The sequence below is a fragment of the Heloderma suspectum genome, chromosome 2 (assembly GCF_057233095.1).
Source record: "Heloderma suspectum isolate Gila_16-S chromosome 2, 16-S_ref, whole genome shotgun sequence".
Classification (NCBI taxonomy): Eukaryota; Metazoa; Chordata; class Lepidosauria; order Squamata; family Helodermatidae; genus Heloderma; species Heloderma suspectum.
The window spans coordinates 4,220,637-4,236,767 of NC_139459.1; the positions used below are offsets into that span (position 1 = coordinate 4,220,637).

Here is a 16,131-nt window from a genome sequence, read left to right on the forward strand (position 1 = left end):
CATAGGCCTGAGAAATGGCTCGCTTTATTCTTTGCGCCGAGTTTATTTCACTTGTTTTGTCTCTGTTTTGTAAAGAGGGCGAGCGAGCGTGGGGAGGGTTTCTCTTTTCCTCTGCCTTCTGCCCTGCCACAAAGCGAGTGTCTCTACATGCAGCAGCTGGCTCCCAGAACCTTCCTCCATCAAACCTGAACCGGTCAGAAGAATTTGACCGGGGGGGGGGGGGCCAAACGTTTCTGGAGACGGAAGCCACCAGCCAAAGCCACCCCCCTGCCATCACCACACTCATAATCTCCACAAGGCTGCAAAGCAGATCAGTCCTTGCTCTGCCCCTCACCAGGGCATCAGGGCCAGTCTGGTGAGGATTCCATTGATGGGCTGTGAAAACAGGACTTGGGGAATGGTCGCAGCAGGTTCTTCGTCCACAGCATGAACCCAGCTCTGCAAGTGTTGGTACAAGCATGCACACTGGCAAGCCGAGTACGGGATCAACAAGCCAGCAAGCCCTCAGTCTCGGCCCTCGTCATGTCAGGGAGGCGGCAGCTCAGTGGCAGCACACGTGCCTTTCATGCAGAAGGCCGCAGGCTCCGTCCTCAGCATCCCCAGTTTCAAGGAGAGCAGGTGAGCCACTGCTGGATTTGTTGGCCAAGACCAGCCTTCTCCAACCCAGCACTTGCCAGATGTCTTGGACTATAGCTCCCATCAGCCCCAATGGCCATGCTGGCTAGGTCAGATGGGAGTTGTAGTCCAGCACATCTAAAGGATGCCAAATTGAGGAAGGCTGCTGTAGACAATAGGTACAAATAGTCTGACTTGGTACAAGGCAGTTTTCTAACTTCAAAAAAGGGGGAAGAGGGGCACGCGCACATCCACACAAAGATTACTGAGGTCTATCTGCAGATGTGCAGATGTGCTTCCAGAGGGAGGGCTCCTAGTGCTACCAGTGAGGAGGCGATGAGCAGCTCTCCTGCTTTCCCTTCCTTAGCAGCTTTTCTGAGGTCAGAAAAAAAGATGGAAGAAGCAGAGGGAAAACATGGGATGGTTACAAAGGAAGGCGACGACGCAGGACCCCTGTAACATTCTGCCAAGGATTGCACAATAGACGCCCCATCTGGAAGCACTTCAACACCAAGACCCTTTGAGGTGGCATGGAAAGTTTTCATTTCTTCCTGAAAGGATGGAGGGATAAATTGAACATGGCCTCCAACGCGTCTCTGCGTTTAACCTGCACGTTTTAAGCATGCAAACGGCATCAGCAGAGGTGGGTGGATGATCATTATCGGGATCACAGTGGAAGGATGTGCGCGCTGTTGCTGTTTGTCGGGTTTTCTTGAGGTGTTTGAGCAATTTGCACCTGCCCAAAGCCTCCAGGACAAGAGAGAAAACAAACCCACACGATTAATAAACAGGCATCTCAGCCTGTAACTCAGGGTGGGCAATGTGCCCCCCCCATGTGTTGGCCTACAACTCCCACCAGCCCTGCCCAGCACAGCCAATATACATTATATACCCCTCTTCTTGCTTGCCATTCAAATGGTTTCCTTTTTCCCACGAACAAAAAGGTGTGTGTGTGTGTGTGTGTGTGTGTGCGTGGTAGTGTGTGTGTATTTATATATATATCCACCCCCCTCTCCCCCAAGAGCAAAAGCGCACAACTCAGTTGCCAAGGAGTCACACAAACGCTCACTCAGGTCAGAGGGGGAGAAGACAGCTCATTGTGGCCTGGTTGCCAGCCGAGACATTGATTATGGGCAAGAGTTTCTGCCTCATTCGGAAATTGCGCACACGCACACGCGCGCACGCACACACACACACACACACACACACCCCGTGCCTACAGCTGTGGACAGAATAACTGCTCATCACTTCACTATCCAGGAACTTCGAACCTCTTGGCTAAGACATTTTCCTGGCTTTCCCCCTCAGGGAAATTCTTTTCACGTCAACGTGTCCCCTGATTAACCCCTGCATGTCTGCAGAGGATTCTGGGAGGCATTTTATGGTGCTTGGTCCCATCCCAAAAGGTTCTGACCAGGCCAGTTGGGCCTCCCAGAGTGAGCTGAGATCGTGGTTCCTTCCTGAGAGGACACCTGTCATTCCCCAGGGACTGCAGGGAATATCCACAGCTGTGGGAATTGTACTCCGGAGACACTTGTCTCTCACTGCTGGTCTTCTGAGAAGCCCCTGAGAAGGTTCTGAGAAGCCCTAGGGTTTGCTGGAAACCCCAAAGGGGTGCCTTGTCCACCCATATGAATCTCCCCAGGTTTTAAGACCACCCTTCTCAAGAGCTACTCTCTGGTCTCCCTTTGAGCCAATGTCTTTCACTGAGTACCGGAGACAGGGCCTTATCTGCAGTGGCACCAAGACTGTGGAACAGAGGAAGCAGCCTTGTTCTGAGTCAGACCATTGGACCATCTAGCTCAGTCTAGCAAAGCACGTGCTCCGCCACAGAGCTACAGCCCTCCCCCAACATCACTGCCCTCTCACCATACTGGAGGTGGCAATGTTATTGTTCGTATGGCAATGAATTACCTATAAGCCACCTTGTGAGAATTTTTTTCTCTAAAAAACGGGGAAGAAGAAGAAGAAGAACCATGCCGCCGCCACAGCCACCATCATTTGGCTAGACTACTACAAAGTGCTCTGTACAGGCTGCCCTCGAAGGCTGTAGAGGCATGGAGTGTTTCTGGACACAGACAAGTGGTGTGTGTGAGCATGTGGGCAGCCCCTTTTCCATCTGGCGGCGACAGCAGGGGGCAAATAGCAGGATAAAGTTCTTCTGGGTGGCAAGCGTGAAAGGGGAATCCCTTTGTCAAGATGCCCCGCCTGGGGGCTGGAGATGGAGACAGAAGAACGGAAGAGGCACTCAAGAGGGCTGGGCAGGGCCAGCCCATCCGGTCACCTGGTCACCATCCAGCGAGGCTGGAGCACCTGCCCACCTGCCCTTCACAGCCCAGCCCGTGCCCTCCGGACCGTGGTGCGCCATGAGTGGAGGTCACATGTGCTGCGAGAGCAAAAGGCTGGTGGACGGGGAGTCCTGCCTTGCCAGAAGCAGCTGGGCTATACAGCTGGCTCCACTGCTGCCTTTTCCGGCCCTCAGCTGCACCATCTCAGCTCCTGGCGCTCTGGACTTCCGGACTGCGCCACCCTCTCTGTTGTGCTCTCGGTGCCGCCCAGATGCTGGCTTGCACCTCTGGTCAGTGTCCAGTAGCTCAGTGCCTCTAGAGCAAGAGCCTCCCCTCCCTGCCACAATCCCCACCCAGAAGAAGTGGATGGCCCTCTGCGGGGAGGGGGATCAGGAAGAACAAGTTTCACGGGAAACGCCCAGCTCGGGCACATATTGTAAAAAGGCAAGAGAAATAGAACCTGCTGCTTTCAGGCCTCCACGAGGAGAATAACACATCAGCACTAAGCAATGCGGGGGAACCACAGAGGCAGGTCTGCCTGTACGTAGTATCACATTGGGCAGGTACAGAACTGTGGCATCTGGAGCAGAGCCGGAATTCTGGCCATCTCGCACCTCATTCCAAAATTAAAATGGCAAGTTGCTAGCCCTCACCGGTCACAAAGGAAAGTTTGCAAACTTGCATGAATGGCATTCCAGGGAGATCTCAGAAGCCAGCTGGGGGCACAAGGCAGGGCTTTCAACGGCCACGCTGGGTGGCTTTATAGTTCCATGTCCTTCTCCTAAGGCCAACATTTCTAAGATGAGGAATGTGGGGACTCCAACTGGCCTGCAAGCCATAACCACTGACTGGGGAACTCTGCCCCCAGCCTCAGGCATAAGAAGGGAGGCTGTGGCCCTTGGGAAGTCGAGCCTGACCAGCCTCAGTTCTCCAGCTGCGAAGTGAAAGAAGACAGCGCTCCCTCGCAGGGCTGATGTGGGAGGATGGAGGTGGCTCTGCTTTCGAAGAAGCGGGGTGCACTTGGCAAGCCTTCAGTGATAGCAGACAACCTGGGCTGGAGCCCCTGAATCGTAGCACAGCTGCTGCTTCTGACACCTCACGTGGTATCTTTCGTCAGCTGCGGGCTTTGCAGAAAGGTTCATCCAAAAGGAAGATCTTGTTTGGTCTTCTTTCCACAGAGACAGGACAGAATGGAGGGAGTCGTGGCCTCTTGTGGGGGGCTATAGTTCAAATCTCACTGTACCATGAACTCGTGTGGTTGCTTTACACAAGCCTCTCTCCCCAGCTGCAATACAATAATGCTGGCCTAAATTACAGGGGTGTTGTAAAGATTACTGAGATAAGCTGTATGACATATTTTAATGTGGTATGGAAACGTGAGGTGTATTTATTATTGTCGCCATCATGATGCATACCTGAGCCTTGCCCAACCTGATGCCCCCCAGGTGTTTGGGACTACAACACCCAGCTTCCTGGCTATTGCCCATGCTGGCTCGGGTTGATGGGAGTTAAGGTCTGAAACCTCTGGAGGGCAACCAGGTTGCAAAAGGCTTTGATAAATCATTCCCCATTTGTAAATCTTAAACCATCTTTATCTGGCCCTCCTGGTGAAGCAAATGGCTCATGGGAGTTAGAATTACTGCTGGGAATTTTGAGGCGGAAAGAGTGTGACTGGCAAAGGAACCACCCAGCAAGTCCTTGGCCAAAGCGGGATTTGCACCCAGGGCAGGCTTGGCTTGAGATGGAAGGTCCACACATAAATCTTCTTCCACGGATTCTCCACAGACAGAGGCTCTTGCTCTTGCTTCAGAGGGCCTCTGAGGGCAGGGCCGCATCAGATCCTGCTCAGCCACTCTTAACGTACCCGAAATCCTCTGCCAGAGGCAGCTGCACTAGCAAACCTCATGTCTGGGAGAAGTCCCAGAAGGCAGGCTTAATCTTTCACACGTGGGTCTACGCCGACCTTCTCCAACCTGGTGACCGCTGGATTTCTTGAACTACAACTCCCAGCACCCCCAGCCAGGTGTGGGGAAGTCTGAGCTATGCTGCCTCTCAACCCTGTGCAGGTTCCCTCTTTGTCACAGGCAGGCAGTGGCTAAAGGGTGCCATCATTCCTGCCTCTGTCCCTTTTGTGAAGCCCTAATGGAGACGCAGATCGCCACAGGCGATTAGCCCTTGTCCAAGGGACCAGCAGGCAGATTAATGCCAACCAGGAAGCCACAAGACTCGGGTTATTTATCCCTTCCCCAGGATCGATGCTCCGGGCAGAGAAGGGCTGAGCCTCCTGGCTCTTATCTCCCTGCGGTGGATTTATGGGTATCGACCAGGCCCCTCCCTGGGGAAGCAGCCCCCCATCCCCTGAGGGATTCGATCCCTCAGCCGCCGATGGCAGGAGCCTCACAAAGGCCCCTCCAGTACAGATGTACAGCCAGGGAGAATGGCTGTTAATTAGCACCCTTATCTCAGCCAGGAGAGAGCCAGTTAATTAGCTTGGCTAGAATAATGAGGCCCGCATGCCGCAGAGCTCCCATGAATCTTGTGTCAGGTGGAGCGGGTCGGGGACGCGGCTGTGTCACCGTCCGCCTGTGTCACCGTCCGCCCAGCTCGGGCTGCCTGCAGCACCTCCGATGCCTGCTGGTGGGACGAGGCCCTTCCCCTTGGGGAGGTGCGGCAAGGGGGTTAAGCCTGGGGTCAACTGGATCTGGTTTAAGACTGGGACGGAGTTTCCCCCGCAGTTAAATTGTCAACAGTCCCTTGGCGTTTTCACTTGCTTGGTTAGGGGGTGGGGGGCGGGGGGATAGTTCCTTTCCCTTGCAGCAGGCGGCTTGGCTCGGTGGCTTGACGAAACGTTGCGCAGCGCCCCTGGGGCAGGTTGTGGCATGGCTTGCCGAAGGAGACCACGGGAAGGCTGGGACAGAGGAGACCCTCGCCTTGGGAGAGGAGGACTGAGACTGGATTCTGGGGTCACCGAAGAAGGAGAGGTGCACTGCCCAAAGAACCACGCCCCTATGCAAGTGAAAGGGCCGTGCAGATATGGGGGTGGGGTTACCTCTGAATCCCCCCCCCAATTGCTTTGCATGGAAGGGACTAAACAGGCTGCAATCTCAGGTATGGGGAGGCAAACCGCTGTATGCGGGTGACCCCGAGGGAAGGACTGGGGGAAAGGGAAATACAGGAGCACCACTGCAGGGGAAGGCAAAGGTTCTATCCCTCTGGCTCCTGGATTCCACGAACATCATCCGAAAGCCGGTGCCTGAAGCTCTGGAGCTCATGGGGCCCCTCCCTCAGAGAGTGCACCCTCTCACCACCCTTGTCATTGACTGCTATTGCTCCTCATCCTCTTCCCCATCCTCGCTCCCACTCGCTCGCTCGACAGGCAGAGAGCCAGGGAGCAAGTAGGCTGGGGCATCTCCTGCTCCTCCTCCTCACCACCACCACCGCCGCCTGGGCCAGAGCGATCAGCAGGCGAACAAGCAGGTTGCCATGGCGAAGAGGAGGAGCAACTCCAGGGGGCTCTTTGCAGTGGGCCCCTGCTGGAGTGTGGGCCCTTGGCAAGTGCCCAGCCATGCCTACCATTGACGCCAGCCCTGCTGAAGGCACAAGATGCTGTCTCCTTGGGAGATTGCCTGGGAAATACGCAGGCAGTCTCCCATACGCTGCCTTGAGTTCCATGATGGAAGGTGGGATAGGAATGTGTTAATCATAAGTATATATGATATTAAGTGGGTCAGAGTGGGAGAAGCACAGACCTGACCTGTGGGGCACAAAGCAGCCCAGAGGTTCTCCAAGGCGAGCTGCCCTGGAACGAGCACAAGAGAGCACCGGATTTGATCTAGTGGCAGCTGCGTGTGCAATAGCTCCCAGCTGCTCCTCTGCTCTCGCAAAGCGCCCATTCACGTCAGCGTGGCTGGCACAGGAGGAACTGCAGGCAACACTGCACCACGTGTGGGGACCCTTTTCAGCTGCCTCCATCATTGTGAGCCACCCTGAATGGGCTCATCAATACAGAGATATAAAAACCTAAGAATGCCCACGATGGGTCCATCAAGGCCTGTGTGCAACAGTTGCTTCCATGCCACGCCCTCCTCTTTTCACAAGGCATCCAGAACTCAGAGGTACACTGTCACTGAACATGGAGGTTCTGCTCTTGGCAGTCATGGTAAATAGCCACTGCTAGCCCTGTCCTCCACAGCTTATGCTATGGCCCATCACAGCCAAAGAGGTCACTCCAAGCAGCCAAGAGCAGCCGCCCATCTCAAGGGGCCGGCCCTTGTCCAATACGGTCACCTCTACATGGGCAATCTCTCGCCCACCTTCTGCTGAGCTTGCTGACTTGAGCAATAATGTGGCACCAAAACACAGCGGCTCAGAGTAAAAAGAAAGAACTCTGCAAGTGTTCGAATGCATTCTTGCTTTTAATATCGCTTCCTGATTTTCAGGGCTGAACCCTGGCATTGTAACAGAGTGGGACTGGCGGGGGGGGGGCGTGGCAGGAGCTCCTCTACTCCACAGCAGGACGCGGAGCGCAGTTTTCTGCCGGTCCTGGAACCATGCGCGGGCCTTTGACGGACAGCGGCGCCCGCATTGGAAATCGGTGCTGGGTTTTGTTATCAGGGCCAGGCGGGATAAATAGGAAGCTCCAGCAATTGAGGTGATTCGATAAATGCTTTAACCTTTGACCTCTCCCTCCCAATCCCCCATCGAGCCACAGAACAATTTTCAAAAGCCTCCCAAACTGCAGCCAATGCCGTCCGGGGGCTGCCATCAATTAGAGCCCTTTGCCAGCATCGGGATTAATGAACATGCAGCTCGATAGGAAATAAAACCCCAGGCAGAGGTTAATGTTGCACTAATTAACTGGGAGGGGGAGGCCGAAGGGGGGTGGGGTGGGGGGGACACACGGCAGGAATTGTTTAAAGAAACAAGCTCCCGGAGAAAGATGTTGGCGAAGGCCGTTATTGCAGAGATCTTCATATTCACCTCTGGTTGCCTTAAATCAGCCTTCCCCAGCCTGGGCACGCTACTGAAGTCTTGGACTACAAAACCCATCATGCTGGCTGGGAGTGATGGAAGGTGTAGTCCAACACATCTGGAGGGTGCCAGGTTCTGGGGAAGGCTGCCTTAAATACAGATTAGGAGAAACTGGGCTCAAGCTTTCTCCAAGTTTTTTTAGACAGGAGACAAGATGCCGCCCTGTAAAACATCTTCATTCCTTTGACACGAGTGTTTGTTTTTCTCACCACGCAGTGAATGCCGAGCAATAACTGTTCTGTGGTTCGGGGAGGGGGATTCATGGCACAGTTTGTACGCATTTTCCCAGGGGCCGGCTCCATCTCCTGCAGGCAGCGAGACTGTCCTTATCCTCTGCAGCAAAGCAAAGCAAAGCAGGACGGCTTCTGCCCTGCCACTGAAAGGGCGGGGGGGGAGGCGGGGGAGTGGCATGTTTTCCACACTGCCTTGAAGGCGAACCCCTCCGCCCCCACTCTGCAACCTGCCCCCTTTCGTGTCCTGATGCCCAGGCTGGAGCTGGGGGTAGAGAGGAAAGACAGGCTGGGGGCCCCTTGTCCCTCTCCTGTCTCTGTACGCGAAGAGGCAGAGGAAGCTGTCGCTTCCTGTGGGCTGGCGGTTCCCTGCCTCTCCCAGGCTGATGGGGAGAGAGGAGATGTGTGGTTTGCTGCACTAGGCTGCTCAGCTGCTCCGGAGGGGGAGAAGATCAAACGCAAAGCTTTTTCTTTCCCCTTCGGTGGCTGAAGCAAGAGGGCCTGGTTTCACGCCCTTGTGTGGGCTCTGCAGAGTTTTCCTTGAAACAGAGGTCCTGCAGAGTTTCGGAGCTCCCCGAGAGATCGGTGGGCACCAGAACACCAGGTCCCCCCACCTGAGGCCATCAGCATGCTCCGTGGGTGCGCGGGCATCTCGGCTTCCTGGCCCAGGATGCTGTGGTCATTTGACTAGGGCAAGAGTTACTGCTTCCTCCACACCCCAGAAGCACCCAGTCTGCCGAGACAGCGTCTTGGGCTCCCCCAGCTGATGCCTGCGCAGACGCGTGCCTTTCCGGCTGTCCTCTGGGAAGAGAGAGGCAAGAGGCTGGTGGTCCCAGGCCACCTGGACAAAGAACCCACGCCTGGAGGGCGGAGTGCAGCAGTCCGAAGCCCCTCACCACCACAACACCGTCCTCAGCTCACCTCGTCTTTCCTGCCGTTTGGGACTATCGACCAAGAGGATCATCGGACTCACCTCTCTTCTGCATGAAGCCAAACAAATCATCCAGGAACTCCTTGCGCTTGGGGTCACCATCCAGTTCATAGAGCTGCATGTGGGAAAGAACAAGGCAGGATATTAGCAGAGCTTGAGTAAACCCTCCTGGAGGCCAACGCACACCAGCTGACCCCAAGCCTCACCAAAGGACCCAGAAGGTCAACAGCGGTTGTGCTGATGGGGGAACAGATGATACATCCCTGTGTCCTTGGAGAAACTGAGGTGGGGGTTGCATCCCCATGATCCCCAGTCGGTCTTCCCCAAAATGTAATCTGGACTCCAGGGCACCACCCCGTTTATATGCTGTAACAGGCGAGTTATATCCAAGGCTGAGGGCACCTCTCGATTCCAAGAAAAGCGCAGATTGTGACTCTGGGTGTAGAATTCAGCCGATTCCAGCGTTCTTCCTTGGGGGCTGCGGAATCAAGATTCTAGCCCTTATGGTGGGAAGGTGCGCTTGCAAGTGTCCAAGGGGCAACCTGCTAAAATCTCGGGAGCCGGAGGAAATGCTTACCAAGGTTGCCAGTAGCTAGGGGTGGGGGCTTCACCGCATCACCTCCACCACCAATAAGACCAGAATACACCATGCAACATAAGGAGTGCCGCAAGATAAATTATGCAAAATGAGAGAAATTAGGCATATTTGCACAAATTGTACAAATTGAATCACAGAATTCGGCTTTTTCCTGCCACAGAATTATTTGGGAAGAGGCTGTTGTTGTTGTTAAATGCAAAGTGTTCGTGCTCCCCCCAGTCTCGCCCAACCTGGGACCCTCCAGCTGTGTTGGACTAAAACTCCCAGCATCTGGGGATGCTGGGAGTTGTAGACCAACCATCTGGAGGGCCCCAGTTGGGGAAGGCTGCTCTCTCTTACAGCCATCACAACCAGCTGCTTCCCCCCTCTCAGTTCTCCCAGGCCATATTGAGTCTTCTATCCATTTCAAAGGCTCTCCCAGCATCCATCCCTCCCCCCCCCCGTGCCAACCTGCCACAAAGCTGGCCCCAGTGATCTAGCTGCCACTAGCCCAGCACTCACATCCAGCAGCATCAGCCTCCCAGAAATGGGAGCTCCACTTGTCAAACCCCTGAACGGCTTGTATCTCAAGGCTTGAACACATGCTTGCAAGTTCCCTTCTCAGCTGATAATTTTGCAGACGAACAGATTTATTTATTTTTAACTAGGGGCACCCTTGTTAAGACCTCGAAAGGAACCCATCCTGCTCCAGAAGGGGGCTTCTCCTCACTTTTCACTTGCAGTTCCTCCCCTTCCTCCTGAAGAGGAGATCCATCCCTCCCCCACAAAAACAGCCCCCCCCCCCGTTTGCCTCCCTCATTTGCCATCCAGGTCCGGCCCCTGTGCCCAAAGGAGCGCCTAATTCATTCCGCCCATCCAGCACGACCCGGGCGTGAGATCCAAAGGGCGCCTCGTCTGGACAATTGGCTCTTCCCAGCCTGGACAGTGGAGGAAAGCAGCTCGCTACACCCCAAGGGAGCCATAGCTGCCCCTCCCGGCCCTCCACAGCAGCGACCTTTCACCTTTGTGCGGGTGGAAGAAATAAATATTTGATGGCACTCGGCAATCTCTGTTGAGCCTGGGTTGACACCTGTAGGGATTGCATCCCCCCCTTCCTCCTCCTCCCCTACATCAGGGCAATTAGCAAGATGGGGCCAGCCCCCTACTGACCTCTGACCTCTATTATCCAGGCTCCAGCAGAGTAAAATTGATGGGGAGGGAGGGGGCTGCTGGGCCCCTCTCCACTTTGCCAGAGTTTGTGTCTTCCTGCCCCTTGGCAACAAAACCCGGGGTGGGGGCTTCTGATCTGACTCGAAACTCAGCAGCCAAATAAAATTAACTGCAATGGAAATACTCCTCTCTGGGCAGGTTCCCCTTCTTGGAAACATTACATTTGCACAAACCATGCTGGATACAAGCAGGGGTCCAAACTGAGCCCTGCCAGGCCCATGGGTTACTTGCAAAAGTACTGCTTGCAGTGTGACATTTTGCAGCTTTGTACCCATGAAAAGCAGGAGCAAGGGTGTTATGCACTGGCCCACACATAAGAAGATAAGAAGAGCCACACTGGATCAGAACAAGGTCCATGAATCCAGCATTCTGTTCCCACAGTGGCCAACCAGCTGCCCACAGGAAACCCACAAATAGGACATGCAACAGCACCCTTCTGCCCATGTTCCCCAGCAACTGGTGTACACACAGCCCCCACAGTCGCACCATGCGAGCCCAGCAGCCCAGAATCCAGCATTGGGGAATCCCCACTTCCAGTTTTACAAAAAGCAAGTTTCTCGTTCTTAAGGCTGCAACAGGAGCCTGGAAAAGGTGTGGGCTGTGCCTGAGGAATCCGGAGATGGAGCTGATCAGGACTCCCAGCTGGCAGGGCTTCATTGCCCCTCCTCCCTGACTGGCCGAAAGGGGAATAAATGATGCAAGAAAAGCAGATACATGCAAATACTCTAGGTGTGCACGTAAAAGGCAAATCCAGTTTTGGGGGGGCAAAATTTGGAAGGGCACAGTACAGACACTCCTCCTCCACCTCTTTTAAACGAGCAAAGGGACCTGGCTCCACGTCGGTTGGAATAGCCCTCAGTTTGATACAGCGAGGGCTGCAAGTAAACGGACGCAGCTGTCAGAGCTGGCCACACTGTGCCGGCCCATCTGAGTGAAAGCATGCCCCTGGCACCCCTTGGCACGGCCCCTGCCATGGGCAGCCTTGGGCCCCCTGAGGGGTGGGCTGCGCTGCAGCAGGGGCAGGGGGCAGGCATATCACTCTGTCCCTTGGAGCACCCCTCTCCCTGGCTTTCAAAGTGTATGGACTCCGGGACGTCTGTCACGGGAAAATCCAGCTCTTCTTTGGTTCAATGGCATTCCACAGCATGTACGGCTCACTTTGAGTCTGCGAGCCAAGCTGCGGGCTGTTCCCCGAACTCCAGGAACTTTTTTGTGCATTTGGGGAGAAGGTTCTGCATTTTGCACAAATTTCCGAGCAATTTGTGCAAATGACAGCCAAATGTGTGCAAATTCAGCCCTGATTTGCGTAATCTGTGCAAATTTGCCCATAGTTTGCTCAAATCGCTTAGAAATTTGCACATATTGCAAAACCTTCCCCCTAAAATATGCAAAATTCCCGTAAAACCCATGAATTGGCCCGACTTGCTGCAGATCAAGTTGGGCGCTGCAGCAGGAACTGGGACAAAGTCCAGGGGGCTGAGCCTAGGAAAACCCATCAAACTCCACCCACTAAATGGATTTCTCCGACATGCGTGCTGGCTGGGTATGATGGGAGTTGCAGTCCAACACATCTGGAGGGTACCAGGTTGGAGAACGCTGGCATAAGCAAACATTCGGAAGCAGCAGCAAGAGAAATAGCGGAGTCCGTGTAAGTGGGGAGGCAGACTTTGTGCTGTTCTACAGAAGGGAAAACCCCTGGGCTTGGACAGGGATGCTGGCTGGGATGCCCTCTGCCCTCTCCCAGCCTGGCACAGGCCCTCTCATTGCCCAGAGCTTCAAAACTGCCAGCAAATCACATTCCTGAGCACAAAGGAAGTTGCAGGAGGCTGGGACGCCGGGTTAACCGGACGCATCTCATTAGATCAGAATCTGCGGCCGAAGCTGTGACACGGCAGAGACTTGGCACGACTCGTGGGGAATGGGCATCAGGCCAGCAGGAGAGAAGCCAGATCACGGCTGTCACTGTTAACCCTTTGGTGGCCAGCCAGGTGGCTGGGATGCCGTCTCCCGGCAGCCTTGCCCATCTTGCTGCCTTCCAGATGTTCTCGACTACATGTCCCATGAGCCCCAGCCAGCATGGCCAATTGTCAGTGATGGAGCATTGGAAGCTGCCCTATACTGAGTCAGACCCTTGGTCCATCAAGCCCAGTATTGTATACACAGACTGGCAGCAGCAGCGGCTCTGCAGGGTTTCTGGCAGGATCTTCCCTGTCCTACATGGAGATGCCAAGAACTGGACCTGGGATCATGCATTCAAAGCAGGGGCTCCGCCACTGAGCGACAGCCCCTCTCGTGTGGGAGTTGTAGTCCAAAAACATCTAGAGGGCCCCGTGGCAAGGGCCTTCCCAGCTGCCCTCTCTGAGCCAAACTCAGAAAAGCACTGGCAAAGGCCAAAAGCCTTCTGGTGGAAGGAACAGGGTGGGATTGCTCTGGGCTCAGGTCAAGGGGCTGGGGTAGGGGGTGTCCCAAAGCCCTGGGAAGTGAACAGCAGAGCTTTAACCAAGTGCTCACTGCCAATAATATCAGGGGGCCCAAAACAAGGGCAAGCTTAGAAAAAGCACCGTGAAAATACCTTAAACGAATCAATATCTCTGTGGGGAGGGTCCATAGCAGCCTCCCCCCACCTGGTGCCTTCCAGATGTTTTGGACTACATCTCTTAGCATCCTAGACACTTGGCAATGCTGGCTGGGGCTGGTGGGAGTTGTACTCCAAAGCATCTGGAGGGCACCAGGTTGGGGGAGCCTGGTCTCTAGCATAGACTCTGACATGACACCACTAAAACGACGGTCATGTTTGTAACAGCCCTATTCTTACACGTGAGCCACCACGCCCTACAACAAGTTGCCAGAGGCTAGCAAGAGGCTGTAGCTCCGTGGCAGAGCCCCTGCTTGGCATGCAGAAGGTCCCAGGTTCAATCCCCGGCGTTTTCCAGTAGTGCTTGGAAAATTCCTGCCTGAAACCTCAGACAGCTGCTGCTGCCAGTCTGTGTCGACAATACTGGGCTAGGTGGATCAAGGGTCAGTCTTGGTTTAAGGCAGCTTCTGATGTTCCTAATTCTGCCTGCTACATGCTGCACTCATTTAATATCCAATGCATTAAAAACCAAGTTGATTTTGTCTTTTGGTTAAAGATATGCTAGGAAAAAACCCAATTCTCCTGTGATCTGCTATCGCGAGTTCCCCGGGAGTCTTGCCAACCCAGGAAGCAGGCACAACATCCAGGCAGTGCGTGGCACTCGAATGTTCCCGTGGGTGCATTTTACATGCATGTGCCGAAACCTGGAGATCGGCCATACTAGTCACCCTGAAACGAGCTCCCTGCTGCCCGCCTGCCTTGCTCCTGCCGCGTGCTTCTCCTTGCGGACAGCCGGCAACCAACCAAGACCTGTCCTCCAGAACAACTCCACTGCCGCCCAGCTCTGGCTTCCCGCAATGCTGCCAGCCAGCCTCCTGCTGTAGCCTGCTGCCCTGGTGAGTGGACCTTCCTAGTCTGGCAGGCAGCCCTGAGCCCACTCTCTGTTCACACAGCAGCTCGCGTTTGAGGCGGCAACAAACTCTCCTGCCCTGAGTCTTGGCTTCCTCCCAGGCCAGACATCTTCCCAGCCTCCCTGATAATGCAGGCTGTGACACAGTCAATCCATGGCTGCAGTCCAGATAACCACTGAACTGGCAGCATTCCCAGCAGCCCGCTGGCTTGGAGCCTGGCTGTGTGGCAGCCCTTCTCTGATGCCCTTCTGCTGGGACGCTCCGCTGCGACTGGCTTCTCTGCAGCAGCATGGCGAGCAAAAAGCAAAGAGGAACGAGAAATGGGTCCGAGCCATGTTCAGGGCATGCTTCGGAGCTGGGATAATTGCCCAGAAGAAGCCAAGGGGACGAGCACTCAAAAGGCCGGCCGGCAGAGTGGCGAGGACTCAGGGGTGCCTTGTCATTCCCGCTGGGGCGCTCTGGCTATGGACGGATCTTGGAAGGCCACAGGGGAGGAGGAGGAGCCTCACCACCTGGGGACCTCTCCACGTCCCTCCTCCGAGGGAGGTTCGGAGGATGGCAAAGGGAGACTCCCCCCCCCTCATACTACTAGAACCTAGTGGGGTCATCCCACGAAGCTGACTGCTGGGAGATTCAAGACAGATCAAAGGAAGTCCTTCTTCACACAGCACAGAGTCAAACTATGGAATCGCTGCCACAAGATGCAGTGGTGGCCACCAACTTGGATGGCTTTCAAAGGGGGTTAGACAAATTTCTGGAGGAGAAGGCTATCCATGGCTACTAGTCCTGATGGCTGTGTGCCACCTCCAGTGCCACAGGCAGTACCACAAGCAGGACACGAGCGCAACAGCACTCTCTCACCCATGTTCCCCAGCAGCTGGTGTACAGAGGAATACCAGCTCAGGTACTGGAGGTAGCACATAGCCATCAAGACCAGTAACCAGTAGCCACTAGAAGGACAAATTTCCTCCAAGAATTTGTCCAACCCCCTTTTAAAGCCATCCAAGTTGGTGGCCATCACTACATCTACACTACAGTACACTAGAGGTATTATGAGAGGGGGAGAAAAATGTCTCCCTATCCAATTTCTCCACACCATGCATAATTTAGTACACCTCTATCATCTCTCCCCTCACTCGCCTTTTCTCCAAGCTAAACGGTCCCAGCTGTTGTAACCTTCCCTCATGGGGGGAGTGCTCCAGCCCCTTGATCATTTTAGCTGCCCTTTCCTGCACTTTTTCCAGCTCTACAGTATCCTTTTTTTAGGTGTAGGTATTTTTTGGAGGAAAGGGAATTCTGCAAGATGCTGCTTCTCTACTCGGTTAAGAGGAAAGCTGCAGGAGGGGAAACAATGGCTCCTCAGAGACCTTTGAAGACCCAGGGCTGGGGCTGGCCACCTTCGCCTCGTCCGGCCCAACACTGCCATCAGGGAGTTCAGACTTCCCAACCTGACACCCTCCAGACGGGGTGGACTGCAATTCCCGGAATCGCCCAGCCCCCTGTCACACACTCCAAGGCTCAGCTGTGGCCCCTCGCCAGGGCAGGAGGCAAGGGCAGCTGCCGCTCCTCCTGCCCACCTCCTCCGTGGGCCTGTTGTCCAGGTACCTCTCCCAGGCAGCACACGTGGAAATCACGACAGCAGGGAAGCACAGAGGTGGAGAGGAGGCAGCCTCAGCGGCCTCAGCAAGGGATGTGAAAGCCCATGGCCTGGTGTCCGGGGGTGAGGTGCCAACCCAAATCGTA

The 16,131-nt window shown here is 54.9% G+C and overlaps 1 protein-coding gene across 1 annotated transcript in view; it reads right to left on the bottom strand.

The window, feature by feature from the left end:
* ARID3C (AT-rich interaction domain 3C) overlaps nt 1-14,679 on the bottom strand; it is a 33,831-nt gene extending 19,152 nt beyond the window's left edge. Inside the window, exons 1-5 of the mRNA XM_084841314.1 lie at nt 14,051-14,679; nt 11,691-11,777; nt 11,389-11,471; nt 10,695-10,798; nt 9,138-9,210 (exon numbers count right to left, since the gene is read on the bottom strand). Of these exons, the coding sequence (XP_084697440.1) occupies nt 9,138-9,210; nt 10,695-10,798; nt 11,389-11,471; nt 11,691-11,777; nt 14,051-14,679 (976 nt within the window). The remainder of the gene's footprint in view (nt 1-9,137; nt 9,211-10,694; nt 10,799-11,388; nt 11,472-11,690; nt 11,778-14,050) is intronic.
* Nucleotides 14,680-16,131: the final 1,452 nt, after the last annotated feature.